This window comes from Oncorhynchus tshawytscha, linkage group LG01 (genome assembly GCF_018296145.1).
Source record: "Oncorhynchus tshawytscha isolate Ot180627B linkage group LG01, Otsh_v2.0, whole genome shotgun sequence".
NCBI lineage: Eukaryota > Metazoa > Chordata > Actinopteri > Salmoniformes > Salmonidae > Oncorhynchus > Oncorhynchus tshawytscha.
In genome coordinates this window covers 24,452,197-24,479,841 of record NC_056429.1, presented here as the reverse complement: position 1 = coordinate 24,479,841, position 27,645 = coordinate 24,452,197, and the positions used below count along the sequence as shown (strand labels likewise).

Sequence of the window (27,645 nt, the reverse complement as noted above, 5' to 3'; positions counted from 1 at the left end):
GTGGGTTTACGAACACCGCATTGACTGTTTGGAAAGCCTGCGCGCAAATGAAAAAGTGTGGTGGGTGGGTTCGACCCGCCCCCAGCTAACCGTTCCGTGTGCCGCCGCAAGGGGCTTCCCCCCCCCCAAAAAAAAATCGTGTTTGGCCAATCACAGAAGAAGATACGGACTTTTCCCATAAACCAATGCGAATACATTCCATATAAATTCAGCCTCCACCCTTTCATCCGTCTCCTTCTCCTCTCCGATCCTGAAGAAAGGTAAGACGCTTGTCTTGCAGTTTCTATTCCAAGGTTATGTATTTAATGCAGATGCTTTCAGTCATGTTTCAATTTGTATTTACCGTCATAGTTTAGTTATGTCTGGTAAATTTGTCATAATCTTGCGAAATAACCTAGCTATTTCGTGTTGCGCTCGCTAGCTTTACGTTAGCAGGCTTAACTCCACGTGTCACGTGTGGTGAACAAGTTCTCTCCCGTCACTCGAGCACAACTATCTTCTAGGACAGGGCTACCTTACTCCAGTCCTAAAGTACCCCCCCCCAACTGCAGGCTATATTGTACCTCTGGAAAAATAACCATGTAACTCATTGAGGGCCTGGTTAGTTAATGTAGTATTCTGTTGGCGGGTACTCGAGGATTGAGTTAGGAACCAGGAAACAAGTAAACTCACTTTTATACTTTTAATATCGGGAGCCTAACATTAACTACAACGCAGTCAACGAGTACCCCGGCAAGCTGGGCCTCCCTTTCTTACATGATGAAATAAGTGTTGGTAGGGACATCTGAGTTGTATTGAGGAAACGCCAACCATTCTGACTTGGATCATACTTAATTACCTAGTGTTACTATTACTGCACTGTGTTAGTTATTCAATTGACGTTATATCAAAGGACAGTTTTTGCAGATCTGATTGTGTTTCGCAGGTATTGCTGAGAAGCAAAGCACAAGTTGGAAGATTCAAAATGAGGTATGCATGATTATTAGTGTTACCCTGCATCCACTTGTTAAATCGAAGAATTTGAGCCATGTGCCACTGATGATTCCATTTGCTACTCTTGATCTGTCTGGATGATGAATCTGCAACCACCAATTGCATGTTCTGAGGCACAGCACGTTGTTTGCTTTACCTGTGAAGATATTTTGAAGTATAATTTTACATTTATTCCTTTACAGCTGCAGACAAGTTGTGGCATTGGGTATGTTTAATGTATTTCATAAGAGTTTCAGTGCCTTGTACTGTAAATGATGATTGTTTAAAAAGTAACATTGGGAATCTCTCTGAACAATAATGAAAGAAATGTTTTTACTGATGCAGTGCAGCTGCTTTCAAAGAAGCCAGTCCTGTCTCCTGAGATATAAATGATGGCTTTATTTCTAATCTGCAGATGGTCTACTCTGGGAATGCCAATATCTGAAACTGTTGCTGTGGTAAGCTACTACACTTTGCACTCCAACAGGAGCAATGATATTTTATCATGTTACCTTTATTTAACTAGGGAAGTCATTTGAGAACTAATTCTTATTTTCAATGACTGCCTAGGGCAGTGGGTTAAACTGGCTGTTCAGGGGCAGAACGATATATTTGTACCGTGTCAGCTCGGGGGTATGAACTTGAAACCTTTCGGTTACTAGTCCAATGCTCTAGGCTACCCATGTGATACAATGAATGCATAGGTCAGCAGATGCACCATGAAGAATAAGCAGCGTTGCTGTTCACTCCTATCTGTATCCATTTTAGTAGGTTCAACTCACTACATGAAGTTCATGTGGCCTTTCCTTTTTCAGAAGCCAATGGAAATGAGTCATGTGACTGATACTTTGACAAAGGTAGGTTGCTTTGTTTAATTAAGGCTTTATACTTGATACAATGATGACAGCATAGTTCAGCTGATACTCTATGATGAATATTCAGCATTGTCTTTCGCTCCTATCTGATGTATCTTGATTTCAAAGCACATGTACCCTTTTTTTTTTGCCTATGCAACCCTGACCGTATATCTTTGCAGAACTCGCGTTTCTGACCTCATGCTGTGGTGGGATCCTGGAGTCTCATGTCTAGTTTTGCTGTAAACTTTGGGTAAGCTACAAAGTGTCCAAATAAAATGAAGGGTACCAGCAGTGCAATCTGAAAGGATGACATTGAATCAGGTCTCTGATCTCTTTGAGGACAATATTGTTACACACTCTGATTAGATTGAGGTTTGTTGATTTTCTTGGCTTGGAGACCTTGAGCAGTTTGATCAAACTCTGTTCTCTATTCAGACCCAGTAGATGCAGAAACCTTTGATTTGGTGTTGCAAGAAGACTGACTGAAGTGAGTTACACATGTGCTCTTTGACATGTCTCTATGGTTCAGTACATTGTTACACTCGGTTGCAAATTTGATGCCCTTTCCCATTGCATTTTGATTGTTTGGCATTGTGATAATTTGGTATTTATTTGCAGGCGCGGTGGATACTGGCATAAAGGATTGGTACTAATGTAGAGCTGTCCCAGTCAGGTTGGTATACCTAGATTTGGATAATCCACTTAAATGGTTTCAGTGATGCTTACAAATGTCTGACCTGAATTGTTATGTGGACATTACCAAAACTGAGGAACCTGGGTGTGTAATGCATTGCCCATGATTGTAATTTGTCTAAATTAACTTAATCTCTCTCTAGGTGGCCAGTAATTTACAACTGCCAGTGTAGCTAAGAATGAGGTAAGATTAAGACATGTGCAGTTGCCTGTTATTATCAACCTATGATGAAGAGATTCTGCCAAATGATTTTTATGATTATACCATACCGTTCCATTTATATCTGAGGTTGTTAAAGTGTGTTACTGAGTGTATTTGTGAATGCATTTTGCTTAGTTCTCTGCCATTCTTCAGAAATGATGACGCTATCAAGAGATGCAGTGGGGGACATCCATGATTTCAGACTACATTTAATCTTGGGTGGTTACTGATTTCCACTATCAATAAAATTTGTGCATTTATCCTTGTCTTGACTGTAATGTGTTAATTTAAGACTTTTATTAGATAATTTACTTTAATAAATCCTTCAAATAATAAAGTCGTTCATTCCAGATCAAGTAATTATGTTAAAATACATCAAACAATTTGATGTAGCTAACGTAAGTAACATTTAGAAAATGAACGCCACAAAGATGGGAAAGCACTTTGTACTTAGAGTGAGTAACAACGAATGTGAGAGTTGTGCCAATGCGCAAACGTCTTCCAAGTAATGGTTTTTGGCAACTTGAAGTAACTTGCCTAGCTACTGCTGAAGATATCGCTAGCTGATTTGCTAGCATACAGCGTAAATTGAAGACATGATATTGACTAAAACCTGTACCCGCGCTGCGGATGGCTCAACTGACGTCAAGAGTCCATTGACTTTGAAGTGTTAGGGTTACGTAAATTCGAATCTGGTATAAGGATAAATTTAACAGTCACCGATGGTATACTATGGTAATTGTTTTTTGCCATAAATGGCAAATGCAACTTTCATATATACGGGCTCACTAATACCATGCAGGGCAGAACGGAACTGACAGGATGTATGTAAACAGTTCTCATACTGTGATGGCCATAGTTCAAACCCGTCTGTTGACCTATCACAGATGCTGGGCGTGGTTTAAACTTGCTCAGCCTATCGCAGGCGGGTCCCCGCTTGGAGTCCTCCCTCCGATGTATAGATTCTTGCTGTTCTGGTATCGCAGCCATGTTTTAACAGTTGCTCAGTTCCTGCTATTGTGTTCAGTTTTTTTTTTTTATCTCAGTTAAACATCGACACCCCTCCCTATGCCTGCTTAACCACAACTTTGTAAGATACAGCAAGTCAGTGTGTACGTAACAATATTGAGCACAAGGACAAAACATCTGCTGGGCTGTTATCTTGTTTTGCAACATGCATGTTACTCAGTTCTTGTCGAACACAAAGGCAAGTAAATGTAGCAAGATGTTTAATCTCATGATGCTCAAGTGCACAAATGCAGATACTTCACACAGCCAACATCGGATATTATTTAATCATATGGTAATGGCTATAATGTAAAATACAGAATCCCACAAGGGAGTTGGTGTTTAACTTGCAGCCTTAGTAAAAATACAACTGGGGTAACCATATCTTGTCCATTACTCTTAATACATTTTACATGGGCGTGAGTAGCTAGCTCATTACATACTGCATATTTTCCCGCAAAATGGCGGTTAGCTTGATGCAATGTGTTTGGGCTCCCTAGTGGCTGTTTAAGGCACTGTAACTGCATCGATGCTAGAGGCGTCACTACACACAAATGACCGGTTCCAGGCTGTATCTCAACTGGCCGTGATAGGGAGTCCATAGAGCGGCGCACAATTGGCCCAGCGTAGTTATGGTTTCACCGGAGTAGGCCGTCATTGTAAATTTTTAAAAAGATTGACTTCCCTGGTTAAAATACAAATTGAGCAATAAAGATTATGCACGTGCCATAAATAGCCAACAGTAGCTAGTTTAGCTAATCACTCAGGACCGCACATCAGATCACAGGACATTTGTTTACTCTATGAGTAGACTAATAGCCTTCGCATTAATTTATGTACTCTACTGCGTTTTACTTAACGCTAGAACCGAAATTACTTGACAATCGTGTTGAACAGACCCATTACCAGGCTGACATTGCCATTATATTGAGTGACGGGACAATGCAGGGTTGAATTTGGCCCATGGGTGGCACTAACTGCTGGCCAAAGTGTTCTGAGCCCCCCCCCAAGAAGTCAATACATTTTTCTTGTTGGACAAAATATTTAAACACCAGGAAATATCACCTCCCAAATTGTTTTTATTGCAAAATTCTGTTCAAGTATTCCCATGCGTAGGAGGTACCTGATCGTAGACAAATGAAAGCAAGATTTGAATGATTATTTTAGTCACATCTGTTAGGGATTCTTGCGGTCAATTTTCAGTCTACAAATGATATGTAATTATATTTCGCCCGTTTTCTATTTAGATTTTCTATTCACCAGGATAGTGACACGGGGGGTCCAGGCAGCCCAACAAATTATCCGGTGAAACAATTCCGTCTACGCTGTGCTGTGGTTTTTGGTTCGTTAACGTCACGTTTAATTTTTCTAACTTGCGCTGGCATTCTACACATGGTGTATTTTTTTTTTTTTAATGAGGTGGGGGGGTTGGGCATGCTCGACATGGCCTTCCAGGATGCAATCAAAGGCACTAGATCTATGGACTCTCACTCCTGACACGATGGCAGTTTTTCCTCAGACTAAGGTGTTTGTCAATTATGTCCATTTTTGTTACCATTATCTTAAGCAGTTGAGATGACTCCACCACCCTAGCGTCCTCAGTGTAGCGCTTCCTTTTGATTTAGGTTGTTGCGTCAGATCGTTTGGCATAGTTCTGCTCAGAACCGTTGTGGACCAACAGCCTCTCGCATGCCTTGCAGTCATGGAGGATTGGCTTTTTCTGCACCTCATGTGCAAGCCATCCGCTTACATCGCTCAGGATCTCATCCTTCAAACAATTACCATCTGCAGCCCCTTCGGCAGTGGTGATCTTTATTGGGGAAATAATATTAGTTACAAATTTGTTTGTCATATTTAAGTTTCCCGTTCTAATTGCTGTAGGGTCACTGTCTGGAGCAGTGGGTGGATGATCTTCTGAGTTGGCCCGCATCATTAGGACTAAAGCCGGAAGCAAGAGGGGTAGGAGAAGTGGTGTCTTTGCTGTGGATTAGTAGGTCATCATCTGGATCGGTCTGGCAGTTTGTGTTACTTTCACAAGTGAGGATGTTCGCAATTGAAGCACTTAAGTGCATCAGAAAACTATTTTGCAGAGGGGTTGAATCTGTTCCCACCTTTCCCCCTAATAACTGAGAACCGATTCTGGGGGGAAAAAATACATCTGAAACATTAGGATAAATGTTTGAAGTACCCTCTGATCTTTAACCTCATTTCCTTTTATGTTGTCATCTGCAGGTGAATGCAGGAGATGAAGAGGAAGGCCCAAGAAAACATGACAGAGAACATTGGAGACTGAGCACCAACAACAACTAGCATAATGTAGAGGGCTGCGGGTCCTGACCGATCATTGCGGCACGGTCAGCATCTTTAACGCTGCGGGTCCCATAGATGATTTAGAAATGGTCATCTTTCTGCTTTGTACGCGTTAGCCTAGTACTACATGTATTGGACCGTGGTTGGGACCTCTAATTAAATGCAAGACTCATGATTACCCTACATTAACAAACGTGATATTACACTACAACTTACCTCTAAACTGTCCTGATTAAGTTTGGCTGTGCACAGACATTTTAAAGCATTTTCCTCTGCTTCATTCGTTATTTTTCAGGACACTCGGTAGGGTTAGTTTGAAGCCTTGCTGGCATGGTAGAGTAGTTCCTGACCTAAAAATAGATTGGTTTATATTTTGGTTGTACCTTAAGGTTGCTGGTACTTTAATTGGGGAGGACTGACTGTGGTAATGGTTGGAGTGAAATGGTATCAAATCCATTAAACACATAGTTTCCATGTGTTCAATGCCATTCCAATGGTTCCGTTCCAGCCATTATTTTGAGCCGTCCTCCCCTAAGCAGCCTCCGCTGGTGAAATAGTGTGTTTAGAGGTCAGAATGGGAGTCCAAATAGTCCTGCATAACAGGAGAAATATCTTGGTTTCTGCAAAGCGTGTCAGTGAGTGGGTCCTAGTCTAGTTTGAGGTGGAAGAAGCATGCCTTATTTAATGTATTTGTTTTAAATCAACTTAAATTTCCATGTTTCAATCCATTGTATTGCTTCCCGAAGGAAATCCAGCTTGAAGCTGTTCTCTTGTCTGAGAGCCCTCCATGGATTTCTATCCCAGCAAGATCTAGAAGGAAAAAGCATGTGTTGGTCTGATAGTGATTTCTATGTGCAAGGTTTTAAACTGTGTAATACACCCTGTACTGATTGCATTTACATTTGATTGAACATACCTTGACTTCAGAATGTCAAACAGCTTGTTCATTTTTTTCAGTAACTGGGCTGTGCATTCCACCTCCGTAGGCAGTTAGCCTAGCTGCATCATAGTTTGCATCCCTTGAGTAAGTAAAGTATTCATTAGTACTACTACATCATGTTTTATGATTTAGCTTCTTTTCATGCCAACATTTATTAATATTTGTATAGTTATGTGGCGCAGCGGTCATTACATCTCAGTGTAATAGTTGTCACTACAGTCCCAGTGAATCACATCCAGCCGTGATTGGAAGTCCCAAAAGGCGGCGTGCACAATTGGCCCAGCATCGTCCGGGTTTGGCTGGGGTAGGCCGTCATTGTAAATAAGAATTTATTCTTAACTGACTTGCCTAGTTTTATTTATATATATATATATTTTTTTTATGTACAGTATTTTCAAGCAATAACAGGTTAGTGTAGTGTCTTCATTGTAAAAAGTGTATGAATTTGTAAATTATTGTAGATATTTATGTTGCTGTACTTCTTTACCTGTAGAGGCCGATCATTGCGGCGCAGACCAGCTGGCTGGTGTGTTTACGGACATATTCAATCAATCCCTATCACAGTCTGTTGTTCCCACATGCTTCAAGAGGGCCACCATTGTTCCTGTTCCCAAGAAAGCTAAGGTAACTGAGCTAAACGACTACCGCCCCGTAGCACTCACTTCCGTCATCATGAAGTGCTTTGAGAGACTAGTCAAGGACCATATCACCTCCACCCTACCTGACACCCTAGACCCACTCCAATTTGCTTACCGCCCAAATAGGTCCACAGACAATGCAATCTCAACCACACTGCACACTGCCCTAACCCATCTGGACAAGAGGAATACCTATGTGAGAATGCTGTTCATCGACTACAGCTCGGCATTTAACACCATAGTGCCCTCCAAGCTCGTCATCAAGCTCGAGACCCTGGGTCTCGACCCCGCCCTGTGCAACTGGGTACTGGACTTCCTGACGGGCCGCCCCCAGGTGGTGAGGGTAGGCAACAACATCTCCACCCCGCTGATCCTCAACACTGGGGCCCCACAAGGGTGCGTTCTGAGCCCTCTCCTGTACTCCCTGTTCACCCACGACTGCGTGGCCACGCACGCCTCCAACTCAATCATCAAGTTTGCGGACGACACAACAGTGGTAGGCTTGATTACCAACAACGACGAGACGGCCTACAGGGAGGAGGTGAGGGCCCTCGAGTGTGGTGTCAGGAAAATAACCTCACACTCAACGTCAACAAAACTAAGGGGATGATTGTGGACTTCAGGAAACAGCAGAGGGAACACCCCCCTATCCACATCGATGGAACAGTAGTGGAGAGGGTAGTAAGTTTTAAGTTCCTCGGCGTACACATCACAGACAAACTGAATTGGTCCACCCACACAGACAGCATCGTGAAGAAGGTGCAGCAGCGCCTCTTCAACCTCAGGAGGCTGAAGAAATTCGGCTTGTCACCAAAAGCACTCACAAACTTCTACAGATGCACAATCGAGAGCATCCTGTCGGGCTGTATCACCGCCTGGTACGGCAACTGCTCCGCCCACAACCGTAAGGCTCTCCAGAGGGTAGTGAGGTCTGCACAACGCATCACCGGGGGCAAACTACCTTCCCTCCAGGACACCTACACCACCCGATGTCACAGGAAGGCCATAAAGATCATCAAGGACAACAACCACCCGAGCCACTGCCTGTTCACCCCGCTATCATCCAGAAGGCGAGGTCAGTACAGGTACATCAAAGCTGGGACCGAGAGACTGAAAAACAGCTTCTATCTCAAGGCCATCAGACTGTTAAATAGCCACCACTAACATTGAGTGGCTGCTGCCAACACACTGACTCAACTCCAGCCACTTTAATAATGGGAATTGATGTAAAATATATCACTAGCCACTTTAAACAATGCTACCTAATATAATGTTTACATACCCTACATTATTCATCTCATATGTATACGTATATACTGTACTCTATATCATCTACTGCATCTTTATGTAACACATGTATCACTAGCCACTTTAACTATGCCACTTTGTGTACATACTCATCTCATATGTATATACTGTATCTTGCCTATGCCGCTCTGTACCATCACTCATTCATATATCTTTATGTACATATTCTTTATCCCCTTACACTTGTGTCTATAAGGTAGTAGGTATAAGGTAACACTCGCATTAGATTTGAGACTATGTGGCTAAACACCTGTGTTGCCAGCTTTTTAATTTTACTAGGCAAGTCAGTTAAGAACAAATTCTTATTTTCAATGACGGCCTAGGAACAGTGGGTTAACTGCCTGTTCAGGGGCAGAACGACAGAACACCTTGTCAGCTCGGGGGTTTGAACTTGCAACCTTTCGGTTACTAGTCCACCGCTCTAACCACTAGGCTACCCTGCCGCCCCACTCGCATGTTTGGAAAGGGTGGCAGATTGTGTTTGTCCGTCAGCTTTGGTGACTTCCTGATTGTGTGCCATCTTGTAAAACAACACCAGATGGTCCCAAATTATTTCATCATCTCTGATCTGGTGAGTTAAAAGGAATGACAGTCAATTTTTATTGTTAAAGAATTATATTTTTATATTTTCCATTTAATAATCTTTGAATCTACCTTCATCCCATGACGCTTGAAGTTGTTCCGAACTGAGTTTTGAACATCAAAGATGATGGGGAGTTTGTGGTCTTCAACTGTGATACAGTGTGCACCGTCGGTGTGTTCCTCAGCATTTAGACTTGCCCCAAGGAGTTTCATAGACTTCATATTACAGGGTGACTGGTCACACACAACATTGATGACCTGTCGCATTTAAAGTAATTACTGTAAATTCCAAATATATAGGAGGGATGAAACTGGACTATTGTGTATAGACATTGTTACTTAGTCAGTCCTATGATTTTTAGTCTCTTTATTGCCTCAGCCACAATTTCAGCAGTCTCTTGGGCTGGCGTTGCCGATTTAGCCAGGAAATAGCCAAATGCCTGCGTGGGAGATGTCAACAGGGCAGGGGTAAGTAAATGAAGTGTCTTGAGAGTGGAATTTTAGGAATGTTAAACTGTAGTCATGTATTGTCTGACAGCTCAGTCACATAATTACCTGTTTCCATTTCGAAGTGACACTCCTAACCATAACAACCATTGCCTGATTGGCAACATCTCACTTGATGGTTAAGCTGTCAATGACGTCAATCACAGAGAACCTCCGCCCTTCCTTATTTCTCTGCACACTGCACTGTAGTTTGAAGAAGTCCTTTTAGATATGGAGGTAGCGACTCCATGGCCTCCAACATTGGATCCTGTTTTGTTCTACAAATTTATAAAGAGGATAAATGCATGATGAAATCACCCTAATTGTATAACCAATCCTAATACTGTCTATTAGAAGTCAACATATGTGTTATTCCAGTCTATAAGACGACGGTATACTTGGTTTTGATGGCTTTTAGTCTTGCAGATTTTGACAGCTTATTTTCCAGGAGCCGTATTCTCTTAACGAAACATCTGTTTTGTTATTTTTGTTTCAATGTGTGAACAATTAATCATTATTATATTTAATATTATTGTACTATAGACCTCCTTCAATTGGATGATGGCCTCCTCCTGCATGACATCTGTGTTACATGTTGCTTGCTTTGACACCTGAGCTTCCTGTATGCTCATAAGGACGCCTTCTTCTGTCACCTGAGTCGCCTCCTGTATGCTTGTGAGGATGCCTCCTGCCACCTCTGTCACCTAACAGACCACCTCCTGCAGACCACCTGAACTAAATTCAGCATCTGCTGCTTCCTCTGCTGGAGTTGGGGTCTACGCTCTCCTTCACTCTCTTGTTCTCTCGGTCTGTCTCACCTAAAACTCCTACATCTGCATCCCTGTCCTCTCCTTCACTCTCTTGTTCTCTCGGTCTGTCTCACCTAAAACTCCTACATCTGCATCCCTGTCCTCTCCTTCAAAAATAGAACATTCAAGACTTTAAACCTGTTGTCTTAATATAAAACAATAATGATGCATCTTTAATCGCTACGTATTTTGTAGTTGGCTCACTTCTATTTCTACAACGCTGTGCATCTGTTGCAGATTGAGGGGGTGGATTCATGCAATTTATTCTGGTAGGTACTGCCTCGGAGGACAGCGTCTTCTGTGAACCCTGTTGAAAGAGAGATTTTTACCAGAAAAGGATTTACTGAAATGTATTTTTATTGACAAAGTTAGTAGCTGTACCTTAATCAGAATAAAACTCTTCAAAGTGCTCCTCTCACACAGAATAACCCCCTTTCTTCACGTCCTCAAAGGACTTCTGCAGACGGATGTCCCTACGCCTGTTTCTCAGCCATCTCTTCCACCTGAGTAATTGCAAAATGGAATGACAGGCTTTACTTTACTGGCTGTATTGTCCCCATGGGGGCATTTTGTTGCAGTGTCATGTACATGTTTAAATACAAAACAAATTGACAATGCAACTTTCATAAGAGTTACATACCAATAAAAAGAGACTAACCTGCTGGCCCTACTGAGTCGATAGGAACATTAGCCTAAGCTATTTTGGATGTATATCACACCTGGCACAAATTATTGTCTAGTTCTGTTTTTCCTGCTGAGGGGTGTCCTATACCTGCGCCCAGAGGGGAGTATTTCAAAGTCCGGGTACAGGGGGTAGCTTGGGTCTAAAATGATTTTGTGAGCCTTGTGGAGTGCCCTGACCTTAAAGATCTCATCCAGGCCTGTCTGTTTGACTCCAAGTACCTTGCATTAAAAATATATTTCACCTTTATTTAACCAGGTAGGCAATTTGAGAACAAGTTCTCATTTATAACTGTGACCTGGCCAAGATAAAGCAAAGCAGTGCTACAAAAACAACACGGAGTTACACATGGAATAAACAAACGTACAGTCAATAACACAATAGAAAGGTCTATGTACAAATGTAGTAAGATTAGGGAGGTAAGGCAATAAATAGGCCATAGTGGCAAAATTGCAATTTAGCTTTAACACTGGCATGATAATTGTGCAGATGATGAATGTGCAAGTAGAGATACTGGGGTGAAAAAGAGCTAAAATAAATAATATGAGGATGAGGTAGTTGGATAGGCTGTGTACAGGTGTAGTGATCGTTAAGCTGCTCTGACAGTTGTTGCTTAAAGTTAATGAGGGAGATATGTGTCTCCAGCTTCAGTGATTTTTGTTGATGCAATTCGTTCCAGTCATTGGCAGCAGAGAACTGGAAGGAAAGGCAGCCGAAGATGCTGGGTGTTGGTTTTGGGGATGACCAGTGAAATATACCTGCTGGAGCGCATGCTACGTGTGTTGCTATGGTGACCAGTGAGCTGAGATAAGGCGGGGCTTTACCTAGCAAAGACTTATAGATGACCTTGAGCTAGTGGGTTTGGCGATGAATATGAAGCGAGGGCCAGCCAACGAGAGCATAAAGGTCGCAGTGGTGGGTAGTATATGGGGCTTTGGTGACAAAACGGACGGCACTGCGATAGACTGCATCCAGTTTGCTGAGTAGTGTTGGAGGCTATTTTGTAAATGACATCGCCGAAGTCGAGGATCGGTAGGGGTAGGATAGTCAGTACTATACTGACAGAGTATAGTACAGTCAACATTAAAAGTTCCCAGCTTTTTGAGAAAGTACTTTTTGTAGATCTGGTCTGTACATTTACTCCACTGAAGCTTATTGTCTAAGAGGACACCCAGGTATTTGTATTTCTCTACAATCTCTATGTTCTGACCTCTGATAGATGTTGCAGAGGTAGGTGTTGTACGCTTCCTGAAGTCTATGCACGTCTCTTTGGTCTTGTTGGTATTGAGAACCAAGTGTGATTTGTCATGCCACTCTACAAAGTCATGTAGGACCGGGCCATGGTGTTCCTCGTCATCATGCAACAGGCTAATCAAGGCAGTGTCAACAACTTAATGAGGTGTCTGTCAGGATGGGAACTAGTACAACTATTAGTGTACAGGACTGTGGACAGAACACATCCCTGAGGAGAGTCTGTGTTGGTGGTGCGTATGTCCGATAAGTGGGGACCTATTTTGACCTGTTGTGACCGCTGGCTCAGGAAGTCCAACAGCCACAAAACCAGCCCTCAATTTAAGGAGAAGTCCCGAATGAGTCTCTGTGCCAGAATGTAAGGCCAGATTGTGTTGAAGGCAGAAGAAAAGTCAACAAACAAAACCCTGACATGGGATGTGGCACCCTGTAGATGTCTAGACCATGTTGAGAGTAAGAATGGCATCATCAACACTTCTGCTGGGCTGATGGAAAAACTGAAACGGTTCAAGGAGCTTCTGGGTGGTGCTGAGAACATGACTTTTCTCAAGGCATTTCATTACGAAGGATGTCAAGGCTACAGGGCGGTAGTCATTCAGCACAGAGGGATTAGATGCTTTAGGAATGGTATAATTATTGAGGTTTTCCACAATACTGGCATGTGTTGCTGGTTGAGTGAGGATTGGAAAATGTCTGTAAAAAACAGCCAATTGTTCAGCACAGTGCTTTAACACATGTCCACTTTTGTCTGGGCCTGGGCTTTTGTGTGCGTTACATCCCCTGAACTACTTCAAAACATCAGCCTGTTTAACAACAAACATTTGTAATGACGCTTCCATTTGTTTTACTTCCGACACAAAGTTGTCTGATTTCAAATCTTGAGAAAACATTCAGTTCTGTTGCCATGTTCTGGCCCTCATGTCTCCCAAGATCAGCACTGGTTTTTCCCCTGCCTATGTGGGGGGCACTAGCTATGGATTTAATCCCTTGCCAGGCCACCCTTGAGTTTCCTGAGGAGAGGGGTCCTCTCCACCCTTTGCTTGTATGCCTCCTTGTCCACCAGTAGCTGTCTTTTGATCTCACGTTAGACAGGCTTTAAAAGATGTACAACACCCTCAGTATAAACTGCCTTCCTATTAAGTAGTGATTTTAGATTTTTTTGATACCCAAGGATTATTGTAAGGGAAGATTTTATAGGTTTTAGTAGGCACAACAGACTCAACACAGACATTTACATAGTCTGAAACAACATCTGAGTTCATCAAGATCAGAGCTGCTGTCCTCAAATACCTCCCACACAGTACAGTCAAAACACCCCTGGAGAAGAGTGATACTGTTGACCTTAAAGATCTGGACAGTTTTAACTGTGGGTTTTTCCCTCTCCTGGAGCCGATAGTAGGTTGGCCTGAGGTAGACAACATTGTGGTCTAATGTCCCCAGGGGAGGTCTGGTGGTGGCAGAGAATGCATTTGCTATTGTCCCATAGCACAGATCAAGTCTATTTTTCCTAGTGTGAAATTTGACATACTGGTGGTATGTGCGCAGGACTTTGTGCAAAGTACAGTTGTTAAAATCTCCTAAAATTGGGATGCTTCGGGGAGATGGATTCCAGTTTCTGTGACAGATTATAAATCATCTCTGGTGCCTTTTGTTATATTAGCTTTTGGTTGAATGTACACAACGGTAACAAACAATTGGGGGAACTCACGGGGCAGATAATAGGATCGCAGTGACACAGAAAGCAGTTCAATGTCGGAGGTACAGAGTACCAGAATTGATTTACAGCACTGGTCCCTGACAAGCAGGCCGACGCCCCCGCCGTGATGTTTCCCTGTGAAGGTCAGATCACGGTCCGCTCTGACCAGAGTGAAGCTGGCCGGCTCCACTTCCCTGACTGGGACTCTCATCTACCAAAGTCTCAGTAAACGCCAGCAAACAGGCCTCCCGGTATTCGTGTTGGAAGCGCAGATTCGCTGACAGCTTATCAGCTTTCCCCCTCAGTGACATTGATCAGCAAGATGGTAGGTAAGGGAAGTTGGTTCTTCAATTTTTTTTAAAAATCTGTCTGATTCCCCAGCATTTAGGTTTGTAATCCACTTGCAGACAATTGGGGATTAGATGGGCCATTGGGATATCCATCGTGTTTGTGTTTAAATTGCATTATAGTACCAACTCCCTACTGTATTGGATTCCGCTGCCAGCAGCATTTTCATAATTTCGTCCATTTGTAGCGGGTACAGTGAGGGGGGGAAAGTATTTGATCCCCTGCTGATTTTGTACGTTTGCCCACTGACAAAGAAATGATCAGTCTAATTTGAATGGTAGGTTTATTTGAACAGTGAGAGACAGAAGAACAACAAAAATATCCAGAAAAGCGCATGGCAAAAATGTTATTGATTTGCATTTTAATGATCACTGTATGTACACAATCAACAAGATCAGTCCAACACCCCACTACTGTAAATCCATCGTTGGCAGATTGTTTGTAAAGTAAGTGTACAAAACTTAGTTTTGTGTGTTTAAACATAAAAGAATGCCACACCAAACATCTCACACATTGCTGGATGCAACAGAGCCACGCCCCCTGGTTTGTTTTCCATTTTATGAAAATATTACAGATTCTTCTCTGGAGCCCAGCAAGAGTAGCTTCTACCCTTTCAAGGAGCAGAAGAGGCCTCGGCAGTTTCTGGGAATCTACAACATCAGTTGTGTTTTAACCTCTTCTCTGGGACTCCCAGCCATTAATCTTAATGTTTGTACAGTCATCTCAAATAAAACTGTGAAGGACCTCAGCGTTACTCTGGACCTTGATATCTCTTTTGACAAACATATCAAGACTGTTTCAAGGACAGCTTTTTTCCAGCTACACAACATTGCAAAAATCAGAAAATTTCTGTCCAAAAATGATGCAGAAAAATTGGGACAAAAGGCCACTCTAAAATGTGTAGTTTGGTCACAGCACAATGTCACTGTCTTAAATTGAGGGAGAGTGCAATTGGCATGCTGACTGCAGGAATGCCCACCGAGCTGTTGCCAGATAAATGTAATGTTAATTTCTCTTACACAAACTGCTTCCAAAGTCGTTCTCGAGAATTTGTCAGTACACCCAATTGGTCTCACCACCGCAGACGACATGTGGGCCAGCGGTTTGCAGATAACTTAAAGTGCCCCACTTTGGTGGTATGGGCAGGCATAAGCTATGAACGCAATTGCATTTGATCGGACAGATACCGTGACGAGTTCGATGCCTTATCTATTTTTATCTATATGTGTGTGTAACAGTATAACTTTAGACCGTCCCCTCGCTTGAACCAGGGACCCTCTGCACACATCAACAACAATCACCCACGAAGCATCGTTACCCATCGCTCCACAAAAGCTGCGGCCCTTGGAGAGCAAGGGGAACCACTACTTTAAGGTCTCAGACCAAGTGACGTCACCGATTGTTGACTAGCTAGCCGTTTCACATCCGTTACATGTGAATCTGACCAACAGGTGCATGTGTTTTCCCAGTCATGTAAAATCAATAGATCAGAATAGATCATAATGCATGTATTTCAATTTACTTTCCAAATATTAACTCAGTAAAATCTTTAAAATTGTTGCGTTTATATTTTTGGTTCAGTATACCCCATGAGCTTCAACCCAATCAGAAACTCAATATCCTTGGTTTAGTCGTTTGTACATGTAAATAATGGCCTCAAAGGTTAACACTATAATTTTTACCAAGGATGATCCATCTTTGCATGGCTCAGTCTATGAATTTGAGTGTTTATATTTTTACAGCCCCATCCCTCAATTTAACGGAACGGTTGAGTTATCAAATGTATGGGAGGGCTGTGAACATGCATAGTATATATTAACACTTGATGATACTTATACAATATATATAAACATGCATTACTGTACTGTCTTTGCATTGTACAATTGTTTTGGACTGACTGGAGCGTGCATGGCTTATCAGGGTGAATCTTCGTGACTCACAATTTGTAAGGATATGACGTCGCAATCTGGAGAGCGTTTCCTGTGTTTTACCATGAATACATTTTTCAGGACTGCCTGCTTGCATCGTAGGCCGGTGGAGAGGTTTGAATAGGTAGAATCAAAGATCGCCGCTTTCTGATAACCGCAAATATACGACATCACTGATGTTCCTCTACCAACTGTTGCCCTTCCTTTGGGCTGTGTCTGCAAATGCAGATTTCTTTCAATTTGACACTATTTCAAATGCATCTACGTATTATTTCAATTATATTTATTGTAATATATGGGAAGGGGAGTGTCAACCTAATCAAGATGATACGACTCAGCAAGGTGAGGTATTTTTTATTTCCCTGAAAGGTGTTTTTTTCCCTTTTCATTAGAAATATTAATATTGGGAGACAGTTCTCTCGTCAGTCTGGGGTGTAGTTAGGATCAGAAACACCTGCACTGGAGCTTGTAGTTATCACTGCCACATTTTCGCGTGGTATAAATTCGTTTTTACATAGGTCTATTTCTATTACAATGTAGAGATGGTGAGCAACAATGATTAGAAAATGCAAAGGAAAAAGCTTATGAACCAGTGATTTATGAGCCAGCTTTTTCCTTGCACAACTTGTATTGAGCAGAAATGATAGTGTTGTTCAATTTATTGCAACAGCTATGTGTATAACTGTATTCACTGTATTACATTTGTGTGCTCTTTTCAGTACCTACGAGGGACCTGTGGGCAGGATTTCCTCAGGACTACATCAGTTTGCTGTCACAGTGGTATTGCAGCCTGGGACAGTGCTGTGAATCAGGGGATTGTCGGATAACAAATAATATTACAGGTATGAAGTCATATTGAGCAGATATTATCATTCATGTATATTCCACCAGCATGTCATTTTTGTGTAGTCCTCATTTTCTCTGGATTTGATGTTATTTCCCCCAGGTTTGGCTAGTGATCTACAGCTAAAGCTTCACGGGCAGCACCTTGCCCAATCAGTGGTTTTGAAGGCTGTGCAGGGCTTCATCAGTAACCCTGAATCCAATAAGCCATTGACCCTCTCCTTTCATGGCTGGTCTGGCACCGGCAAGAACTTTGTGGCCCGGATTGTAGCTGACAACATGTACCGGGATGGAGTGAAGAGCGAGTGTGTGCGTCTTTTCATCGCCCCATTCCACTTCCCCCATGCCAGACTGGTGGACACGTACAAGGTGAGCCTAGCTGGCACAGACTTGACTCCTCTCTGCCAGGAACATGTGCAGAACAGAACTACTTTATGTTGTCAATATCACTGTCACAATTTGAAAAGGATAATGCCACAATTGATTTGATGACACAACTTGATCTAGACCAGAGTAGGAGTTTAAAAATATAAGTCGAAATTCAGCAAATTATAATAACATGTAGAGAAATACATGTGCATTTTAATATCTTGAATATATTGCACACCAAATATGGGAGAGAGAGGAGATTATTTTTGTGCTCACCATAGAGCTCTTTTTCCAGGGCCAGCTCAGAGAAGCTATCCGGGACATGGTGCTTCGTTGCCCACAGACACTTTTCATCTTTGATGAGGCTGAGAAACTGCATCCGGGCCTTATAGATGCCATCAAGCCCTATATGGACCATTATGACAATGTGGATGGGGTCAGCTACAGGAGAGCTGTCTTCTTATTCCTCAGGTTAGCCATACATACCCTACCAATTCTTGCAAGGACTCTTCCACTAACTCATGTAAGGAAACTTAACTGTCCACGTCATGGCTAAATGTCTCTGAGATTTTCCTATCACTAAGATGTTTTGTAATATTTCCTTTAGTAATATTGGTGGGACAACCATCAACGATGTGGCCTTGGACTTTTGGCACTCAGGGCAGAACAGAGAGGACATTGGGATGGAGGACTTGGAACACCGGCTTCGTGCTGAAGCTATGGAATCTCAAGGTAGTGGCTTTACAGCAGTGGCTTTACAATCACTCACACACATTTCAGCATATACTGTATATTTTCACAGGCAAGATTGAAGATGCTACACTACACTGTGAACACACAAACTCCGTTTTCAAACAGACAGATTAGAAACGGCTTAACATTTTGAATTCCGTAACATTTAAGTGCAACTGCAACATGTTCAATTGTGGATTTACCTATTTGTCTGCTTTCCAGGAGGCTTTGCACAGAGTGAGCTGATGTCAGGTCATCTTATTGACTTCTTTGTGCCCTTCCTACCTCTGGAGTACCGTCATGTCAAGCTCTGTGCCCGTGATGCCTATGCAGCGCGGGGTCTGGAGCCAGACGAGGGAACGCTGGACGAAGTGGCAAAGGCCATGCTATATGTACCCAAGGAGGAGAGGCTGTTCTCTGCCCAAGGCTGCAAATCCATACCACAGAGGATCAATTTCTTCCTCCCCTAAACAGACTAATGCAACCCAGAAAACACACAGTATTTTAGCAAAAACAAAAAAGTATGATGACATATCGAACATTGTTGCAGTGTGGTGTTTCCACGCCTCACCCTACACTGCCAAGAAAGCAAGCATAGGGCATCTGTCTCTTGTAAGATTATATCTGATAACCAAATAAGAGATTTTACTAGTGTTCATTTTCAACTTTGATTTTTCCCTGCTCATTAGACTACTTATGCACTGATTTTTAGGTCAAGCTCAGGTCAACTCTGTAGTGTTAGTATTTGCATGTATATATTTATAGTGCATTTGGAAAGTATTTAGACCCCTTGACTTTATCCACATTTTGTTACAGCCTTATTCAAAAATTTATTAAATTGCCCCCCCCCATTAATCAACACACAATACAACATAATAACAAAGCAAAATATTTTTATTTTTATTTTAGCAAAAAAATAAACTGAAATTACATTTACATAAGTATTCAGACCCTTACTCAGTACTTTGTTGAAGCACCTTTGGCAGTGATTACAGCCTTGAGTCTTCTTGGGTATGATGCTACAAGCTTGGCACACCTGTTTTTGGGTAGTTTCTCCCATTCTTCTCTGCAGATCCTCTCAAGCTCTGTCAGGTTGGATGGGGAGCGTCGCTGCACAGCTATTTTCAGGTCTCCAGAGATGTTTGATCGGGTTCTAGTCCAGGCTCTGGCTGGGCCACTCAAGTACATTCAGAGACCTGTCCTGAAGCCACTCCTGCGTTGTCTTGGCTGTGTGCTTAGGGTCATTCTCCTGTTGGAAGGTGAACCTTTGCCCCAGTCTAAGGTTCTTCGTGCTCTGGAGCAGGTTTTCATCAAGGAGCTCTCTGTACTTTGCTCCGTTAATCTTTCCCCTCGATCCTGACTAGTCTCCCAGTCCCTGCCACTGAAAAACATCCCCACAGCATGATGCTGCCACCACCGCACGTCCCTCCAGACGTGACGCTTTGCATTCAGGCCAAAGAGTTCAATCTTAGTTTTATCCGACCAGAGAATCTAGTTTCTTATAGTCTGAGAGTCTTTTGGGCAAACTCCAAGCGGGCTGTCATGTGAATTTTATTGATGAGTGGCTTCTGTCTGGCAACTCTACCATAAAGGCCTGATTGGTGGAGTGCTGCAGAGATGGTTGTCCTACTGGAAGGTACTCCCATCTCCACAGAGAAACTCTGGAGCGCTGTCAGAGTGAGGTTTTTGCTTTGACATGCACTGTCAACTGTGGGACCTGATATAGACCGGTGTGTGTGCCTGTCCAAATCATGTCCAATCAATTGAATTTACCACAGGTGGACTCCAAGCAAGTTGTAGAAACAGTTCAAGGATGATCAATGGAAACAGGATGCACCTGAGCTCAATTTCAAGTCTCATAGCAAAGGTTGAGTACTTATGTAAATCCATTTTTTAAAATTACATTTTATATCTATATATACATTTCTAAAAACGGTTTCCCCTTTGTTATTATGGGGTATTGTGTGTGGCTTGATGAGGAAGAAAAATATGTTTTTATACATTTTAGAATAAGGCTGTAACGTAACAAAATGTGGAGAAAGGGAAGGGGTCTGAATACTTTCCGAATACACTGTTTAGTTGGCACTGAGGAAAAATTACAACTATCTGCTTAAGCAGTGGCTGGCACTTCCAATGCAAAGGAGGAAATACTGTATATTACAGTAAACTAGGTCAAATATAATTTCATACATTTTCTTAGGGGCATTTTTAATGATTATTCTGGAATTTTTTATAGATGACTTGTTTTACAGGTGGACTAAATATTTCCAGATTTGATTTTATTAATTTCACCTTTTATTTAACCAGGTAGGCCAGTTGAGAACAAGTTCTCATTTACAACTGCGACCTGGCCAAGATAAAGCAAAGCAGTGCGACACAAACAACATGGAGTTACATATAAACAAACAGTCAATAACACAAAAGAAAATAAAATGTGTACATTGTGTGTAAATGTAGAAAATATATATGAATAAAGAAACTATATATACAAGGGACAGGACAATCAAAACATCCCATTGCTACGCTATTACAAACAGTATGACATAATTTGAAATAATTTGGAACCTACTGAATAACTACAATTCAGGTTAGAAGAAAGTAGTATAAGTGTGCAGGAGTACAGGCAGTCACTTATGTTGTTGAAATGTTTACTGAACTAAATGGTCTTGAGTAATTCCAAATATTTTTCCCCTACAATTATTTTTATCTTGAATTATTGAATGTTGCATTTACTTAAGTTTAGTATTCCAACAATGCTTTGATATGTTTTTTTGTTGTCCAATGGAATGTGTTATAAAAATAACCCATTGTGAAGATTGAAATTATCAAGTATGTGTACTGAACAAAAATATAATGTAACATGCAACAATTTCAACAATTTTACTGAGTTACAGTTCATATAAGGAAATCAGTCAATTGAAGTTAGTTCATTAGGCCCTAATCTATGAATTTCACATGACTGGGCAGGGGAGCAGCCATAGGCCTACCCACTTGGAAGCCAGGCCCACTCACTTAGGAGCCAGGCCTACCCAATCATAATTCGTTTTTCCCTGCAAAAGGGCTTTATTACAGGCATAAATAATCCTCAATTTCATCAGCTGTCCTGGTGGCTCGTCTCAGACGAACCCGCAGGTGAAGAAGCCAGGTGTGGAGGTCCTGGGCTGGCTTGTTTACACGTGATCTGTGGTTGTCAGGCCAGTTGGACTTATTACAAAATACTATTATGGTAGAGAAATTAACATTAAATTCTCTGGCAACAGCACTGGTTGACATTCCTGCAGTAATCATGCCAATTGCGCTCTTTTAAAACTTGAGACATCTGTGGCATTGTATTTTGTGACAAAACTGCACATTTTAGAGTGGCCTTTTAATGTCCCAGCACAAGGTTTCATCAGCTTCTTGATATGCCACACCTGTCAGGTGGATGGATTATCTTGGCAAAGAAGAAATGCTCACTAACTGGGGTGTAAACAGATTTGTGCATGAAACATTTCGAGGATCTTTTATTTCAGGTCATGAAACATGGGACCAACACTTTAAATGTTCCGTTTATATTTTTGTTCAGTATACATATCAGCAAGTCTTTATAAATGTTCGATTGTCTGTGCTTTGCTGTGTTATGACATCTGCCTGTTTTCCATCAATGTAAAAATGTATTATTAGCATATTCACTGCACAGATTTTGTTTCATGAGGAACTGTGAGGCTGCATTCTGAATATATTCTGTCTATGATATGGCTTCTAATGTTTTGCTGTTTAATGACCCCTGTCCATATCATTGTGTGCAATAACAAAGGTATTATGGTCAGTGTCCTAGTGTCACTCAGACCAGGCAATCAGGAAAGTGGCTGCTGAAGAAAGGGAATGTGTGCTGTCCCAGAGGAATGGAATTTAAGTCATTTTAGACAAATAAAACATCCTTGAGATCACTAACAGGAATATAAACAACATTTGAGCTAAATAAGCTTTTTGTGTATGGAACATTTCTGGGATATTTTATTTCAGCTCATGAAACATGGAACCAACACTTTACATGTTGTGTTTATATTTTTCTTCTTCTGGAATGACATTAGGTGCACTTGATTTATTTCATCTGGTGGGCCGGGTAAGTGGACTTATTCTACTGCATTTAGTGCAAACTCCGCTCGCCAATCGGGGCGCGTGCCAGCAATATCATGGGTGCGTAATCTTTCGACGACTGTGGGGCGTGAGTCAAAGAAACGCGTGGTCAGCTGGCATTGGCTGAAAACGATTTGTCCTATGCTTTTTTTTCAATGAATTCGATTGGTTAGACGTTGTTACGCTTTCCCTCGAGCAACCTGCTATCCAATGAAAACCAGACATCTGTTCTGAACGGAGAGAAGCGATTCCGCTGCATATAGCGGCATTTCAGGCTTCTTAGTTCAGCTTTTTAACAATATAACGTATAGCTATTTGTACTGCTACATGCAGTGTATATGTAATTAATTGTATTTATATATAGCTAATTGTATTTACAATTTTAGAGTCTATTTAGCAAGCTGAAATGACAACCATGTTGATGCTTTTGATGCCCGTATTGGTCGCATCAATTTTTGGCGAGTCCTCCGTTTATTTCCGAGAAGAATTTGAGGATGGAGGTAAGTTATGCATAAATACCTAACATATACATTTTCTTTAATTGTTTTTGGACATTTTAAATGTGATTAGACAACATTTTATGTGTTGGATGAGTGTCGCAGACCCAACTTCATAGCCTGCTCACTTTATGCAAAATCAACTTGACATGCTCAATGACATTCACATTAAGATGACATGTTCTGATTTAGTGATTATTCGTCCAAAATACCGTCAATGGATTCCACGTACTGCCCCCTATAATTTTCCCAGAACAACTACTTAGCTGCTTAGCCCTTGTCAAGTGACTCTGCGCTCAGGTGATTTACTCCTGATTTTGTATGACCATTTTTGCAGATGCATGGAAAAGCCGATGGGTGGAATCCAAACACAAGTCAGATTATGGGAAGTTTGTTCATACTGCTGGGAAATTCTATGGTGATGTGGAGAGAAACAAAGGTGAGATGAGATCAAAGGTGCCTCTCTCTTAAATCCATTTTAGGATCCAGCAAAAAGATCTAGTGCATCTAGCTGTTTCTCAATGGGTCATTTGAGCTGAGTTGCTCTTGGGTTGATTCGAGCTTTTGTTTAGTATTTCTTATACATTTAAAACAATTCAGGTCTTCAAACCAGCCAGGATGCTCGCTTTTACTCTGCATCCTCCCGCTTTGAGTCCGTCAGCAACAAAGACCAGGCACTGGTAATCCAGTTCACTGTGAAACATGAGCAGAACATTGACTGTGGTGGAGGATACATCAAGCTGTTCCCAGCTGATCTCAACCAGGAGGAAATGCATGGAGATTCTGCATACAACATCATGTTTGGTGAGTCTACAGTATGCTATTTGTAAGTGGAAACATTGGTGACTAGCCTACATATATGTAATGGTGGAATGGACCATTTGTCACATTCTATATTGCGAGTCCCCTAGGTATTATTATCAGTTGCCTGTACTTTATACCACATGCTATTGGCTGTGTGAATTTAAGTTCCTGTGGTTGTTTTGTCTGGCTTAGGTCCTGACATCTGTGGTCCCGGTACTAAGAAAGTTCATGTGATCTTCAACTACAAAGGCAAGAATCACTTAATCAACAAAGACATAAGATGCAAGGTGAGAGAAGCACTGTTGTAGTTATGCTCTATTTTCTATTCAATGCTAGCACTTGTATTCATCTATTAGCTTCACCATCTGTTATCTGACGTAACACTTCTGCTGTTCCACCTTTTTTCTCAGTAAAAAGTTAAGCGTCAGCCTTTTATTTTGTTGCAGTTTCTAAATGCGTTTAGTTTTGTGGCTAAAACTGCCACCTTTATTAACAGTTATGCTTGTGGTTTCCCTAGGATGATGAATATACCCACCTGTACACACTGATAGTCAATCCGGGTAACACCTACGAGGTGAAAATCGACAACAAGAAAGTTGAGTCTGGAAGCCTAGAGGAGGACTTTGACTTCCTTCCCCCCAAGAAGATAAAGGACCCTGATGCTGAGAAGCCAGATGACTGGGATGAGAAGGAGAACATTGATGACCCTGAAGACAAGAAACCGGATGTGCGTTTTAGGAGGAACTAAAGAATGCATCAGAACACAATCTAGGTTTCTGTAGAAAATGCAGATGTAAAGGACATTATTAAGCCACTGTTTTCTTTTAGGATTGGGATGTTGCTGAGAACATCCCTGACCCTGATGCCAAGAAGCCTGATGACTGGGATGATGAGATGGATGGTGAGTGGGAGCCTCCCATGGTCACGAACCCGGACTATAAGGTAAGCCTCCATGGTCGTTTGAACTGATGGCCACAAGAATCAGGTGTGCTTGTACTACACTAGGCAAGATGTCCTCTTGCCATTTTGACTAAGCTGTTTCTCGCAACTTGCTTAGGTACTTGGTGTGAATTTTTTTTTTTAAATGCATAGAGAACTAACTACTTACTGACATTGTTTTTCCCAGGGGGAGTGGAAACCCAAACAAATTGACAATCCTGCCTACAAGGGGAAATGGGTGCACCCTGAAATTGACAACCCAGAATACACTGCTGACCCTGAAATCTACCAATATGCCAGCATGGGGGTGATTGGATTGGATTTGTGGCAGGTAAAGTGACTGACTCTGATTCTTGATTAATATGTGATGCTGTATGATTAACATTTACTAATCTATTGAGAATGTGAAGTTGATACTACTTTCTGTTCTTTGAGTCTTAACCAATTACCTTTTCATTATTTTTCAGGTTAAGTCAGGCACTATTTTTGACAATTTCCTCATCACCAATGACCCAAAACTTGCAGAAGAAGTGGGGAATGAGACATGGGGTGCAACAAAGGTTAGTCGATAGTGTCTCATTTACCTCCATTTCCTGTTATTAGATTGAGTTGTCACCTTTTAGAAAAGCTACATTATGGTGTGCAGTATCTCCTACCCTGTCAATAACTGAGCTTTTTTCTGTCTACACAGGACCCTGAAAAGAAGATGAAGGACAGTCTGGAAGAGGAGGAGAGAAAGAAACGTGATGCAGAAGAGGTAAATATAAAGGAGGAAGATGAAGATAAAGAGGAGAGGGATGAGGAAGAATATTACGATGAAGAGGAAGAAGAGGGAGAAACAGACTCTAAACTCAAGGATGAGTTATAAACTCAAACAGGAACTTCTGAAAAGGAACCCTGTCTACTATGAGCCATTGGTGCAAGGCTGGAGATTGGGCTTTATTGGACATTCTTTTTCGTCATTGAAGCTGCACATTTATGTTTTGGTGTGAAGCTATTGTTTTAATTACATGACAAGGGAATGGGTACAAACTAAGGACAGCAATTATATTGTCTGTTGCTATGGGAGTTCAGATTTGTCAAGGTTGGAGATGTTAAAGATTTTTTTTAATCTTTAGATTTGAGACAAGTGTTGTCTGGCAGTGATGTTATGTCAGCAATTGTTTTTGAGAAGTGAACTTTCTCCTCTGTAAACAAAGCTCTACTGCTAACCTTAAATAGTTTTCTTACTTAAGGATAATGACCAACAATTTCCTGACTAATCTTTACAGCAAATAGTGTATTGTTGGTCTTAATCGGACACATTTTTGTGCCTGTAGCCCAAAGGGGGGTGTGTGGCATTAAGATGGCATCTCTCTTGTGTATTGGATATGGCTGAAAGTCTAATGCTTTTCCTTTTCTGCATATGATTTTCAACAGTGCTGAGCGATTACCAGAAATGTTTACTTTTTCGGTTTTCAAACAACTAAGGGACTGACGAATTCAATTATTTGAATTACATTTGTTTGTTTTTCTCAATGGGCACATTGGAGAAACTTCAAAGATACATCTGATCCTGCCTGAACTGTGCGATGTTGTAGTTCCCAACATTCTACTACTTAGTTTTAAAATAAAAATATTTAAACTACAATGACCCATTGCGCATCTACCTGTCGGGTCTGTTTCTTTTACGCCTGCTACGGAAGAGGCAGAAAAATGCGAGCTCGTGAGGGGTTATAGAGAGCAGCTGTTGCTCTGCGAGGTGTCTCTACTTGACAATACATGATCTAAGTGATCGTCATAAATATGTCTTTACTTTGAACTACATTAAAAAAAAAATGTTGTTTAGATGGCATATGCAGCAGCTATGTAGTCATGAGAGAAAGTCGTCAAATAAAACATATGTACACTGAAATATTGTAACGTGAAATTATGGTTAACTGATAAGCAGTAACGAACAGTCACTACCATCATCATACTTATATTAATTGTTTCATTCTGTTACAGCATTCAACACAAATAATCGAAATAGAACACCATGGTTACTGTTTAAACAAACCGATACCTGATCCGACCTCAAAGCACTAATCGTTCAGCACAGAGGTGTGCTTGATTTAGGGTAACTACTCATTTTTTTCACGAATGGAACTGCTCAAGCACATTCAAGCTACCGTAAATCAAATTTTATGAAAAATAAATCAGATTGCATGTCTAAAGACGTTCAGATATTCTAAAACACGAAGCAGGAGGGAGTGATGTTAGTCTCTTGATATGTTTATTTTGGGGGCAATGTCAATTTATGTTGTGATATTACCCGTTTGGTTTTTAATGCCAACGTTTCTGCACTGCTGTACCCACGAGACTTGTCCCAAGCTGATTGGATTTGACCCTTTTGTAAAACATATTTTGTACTGGGGAGGATATGGATGGATCATTTAATTGTGCAAGAAAGAAATTCTGATACACATATTACTGTCCAATAATAAAACATAAAGGAAGTGAGTGTGACTCAATTATTGTTGCTTTCTCACAGTCTTCATTATTGTATACTGCTCCCCAATTGATTGTGTGTGTGTCGCGTAATTTGAAGCGGGTAAATTGATATTGAAGAATAGATCTGGCGAATTTCAATTTTTCCGGTGGATAGTTTTGC

The 27,645-nt window shown here is 41.4% G+C and overlaps 2 protein-coding genes, 1 long non-coding RNA gene and 5 other non-coding genes across 12 annotated transcripts; all 8 read left to right on the top strand.

Annotated features, from left to right (window-relative positions):
* The first annotated feature begins 195 nt into the window (after positions 1-195).
* LOC112248194 lies at positions 196-7,018 on the top strand. Of its 5 annotated transcripts, XR_002953192.2 has the most exons (13): positions 196-260; positions 926-969; positions 1,176-1,198; positions 1,388-1,430; positions 1,788-1,829; positions 2,009-2,079; positions 2,265-2,316; positions 2,448-2,502; positions 2,666-2,706; positions 2,878-5,257; positions 5,614-5,769; positions 5,965-6,086; positions 7,000-7,018. It is a non-coding gene; the product is annotated as an uncharacterized LOC112248194 (long non-coding RNA). The 5 variants fall into 5 exon arrangements; XR_002953196.2 differs by lacking the exon at positions 7,000-7,018 and having other exon boundaries at positions 5,614-5,691; positions 5,965-6,317; XR_002953191.2 differs by lacking the exon at positions 7,000-7,018 and having other exon boundaries at positions 5,965-6,317.
* On the top strand, positions 749-825 carry LOC112261921. Its single transcript, XR_002955248.1, has one exon. It is a non-coding gene; the product is annotated as a small nucleolar RNA SNORD74 (small nucleolar RNA).
* On the top strand, positions 1,237-1,319 carry LOC112261836. The gene has a single exon (XR_002955227.1). It is a non-coding gene; the product is annotated as a small nucleolar RNA SNORD79 (small nucleolar RNA).
* On the top strand, positions 1,862-1,945 carry LOC112261924. Its single transcript, XR_002955249.1, has one exon. It is a non-coding gene; the product is annotated as a small nucleolar RNA snR60/Z15/Z230/Z193/J17 (small nucleolar RNA).
* Positions 2,540-2,602, top strand: LOC112261960. Its single transcript, XR_002955259.1, has one exon. It is a non-coding gene; the product is annotated as a small nucleolar RNA SNORD78 (small nucleolar RNA).
* On the top strand, positions 2,743-2,814 carry LOC112261910. The gene has a single exon (XR_002955246.1). It is a non-coding gene; the product is annotated as a small nucleolar RNA SNORD47 (small nucleolar RNA).
* A 9,708-nt stretch (positions 7,019-16,726) lies between the features above and the next one.
* On the top strand, positions 16,727-19,514 carry LOC112248185 (torsin-1A). Its single transcript, XM_024417010.2, has 6 exons — positions 16,727-17,052; positions 17,430-17,552; positions 17,657-17,922; positions 18,218-18,393; positions 18,530-18,654; positions 18,877-19,514. Exons 1-6 carry the CDS (start codon positions 16,887-16,889, stop codon positions 19,122-19,124), a joined length of 1,104 nt encoding a protein of 367 aa, XP_024272778.1. The 5' UTR covers positions 16,727-16,886; the 3' UTR covers positions 19,125-19,514.
* Positions 19,515-22,987: 3,473 nt separating this feature from the next.
* On the top strand, positions 22,988-27,494 carry calr (calreticulin). The gene is made up of 9 exons (XM_024416998.2): positions 22,988-23,273; positions 23,608-23,709; positions 23,871-24,074; positions 24,267-24,361; positions 24,592-24,801; positions 24,903-25,016; positions 25,201-25,344; positions 25,481-25,573; positions 25,705-27,494. Exons 1-9 carry the CDS (start codon positions 23,180-23,182, stop codon positions 25,879-25,881), a joined length of 1,233 nt encoding a protein of 410 aa, XP_024272766.1. The 5' UTR covers positions 22,988-23,179; the 3' UTR covers positions 25,882-27,494.
* Positions 27,495-27,645: the final 151 nt, after the last annotated feature.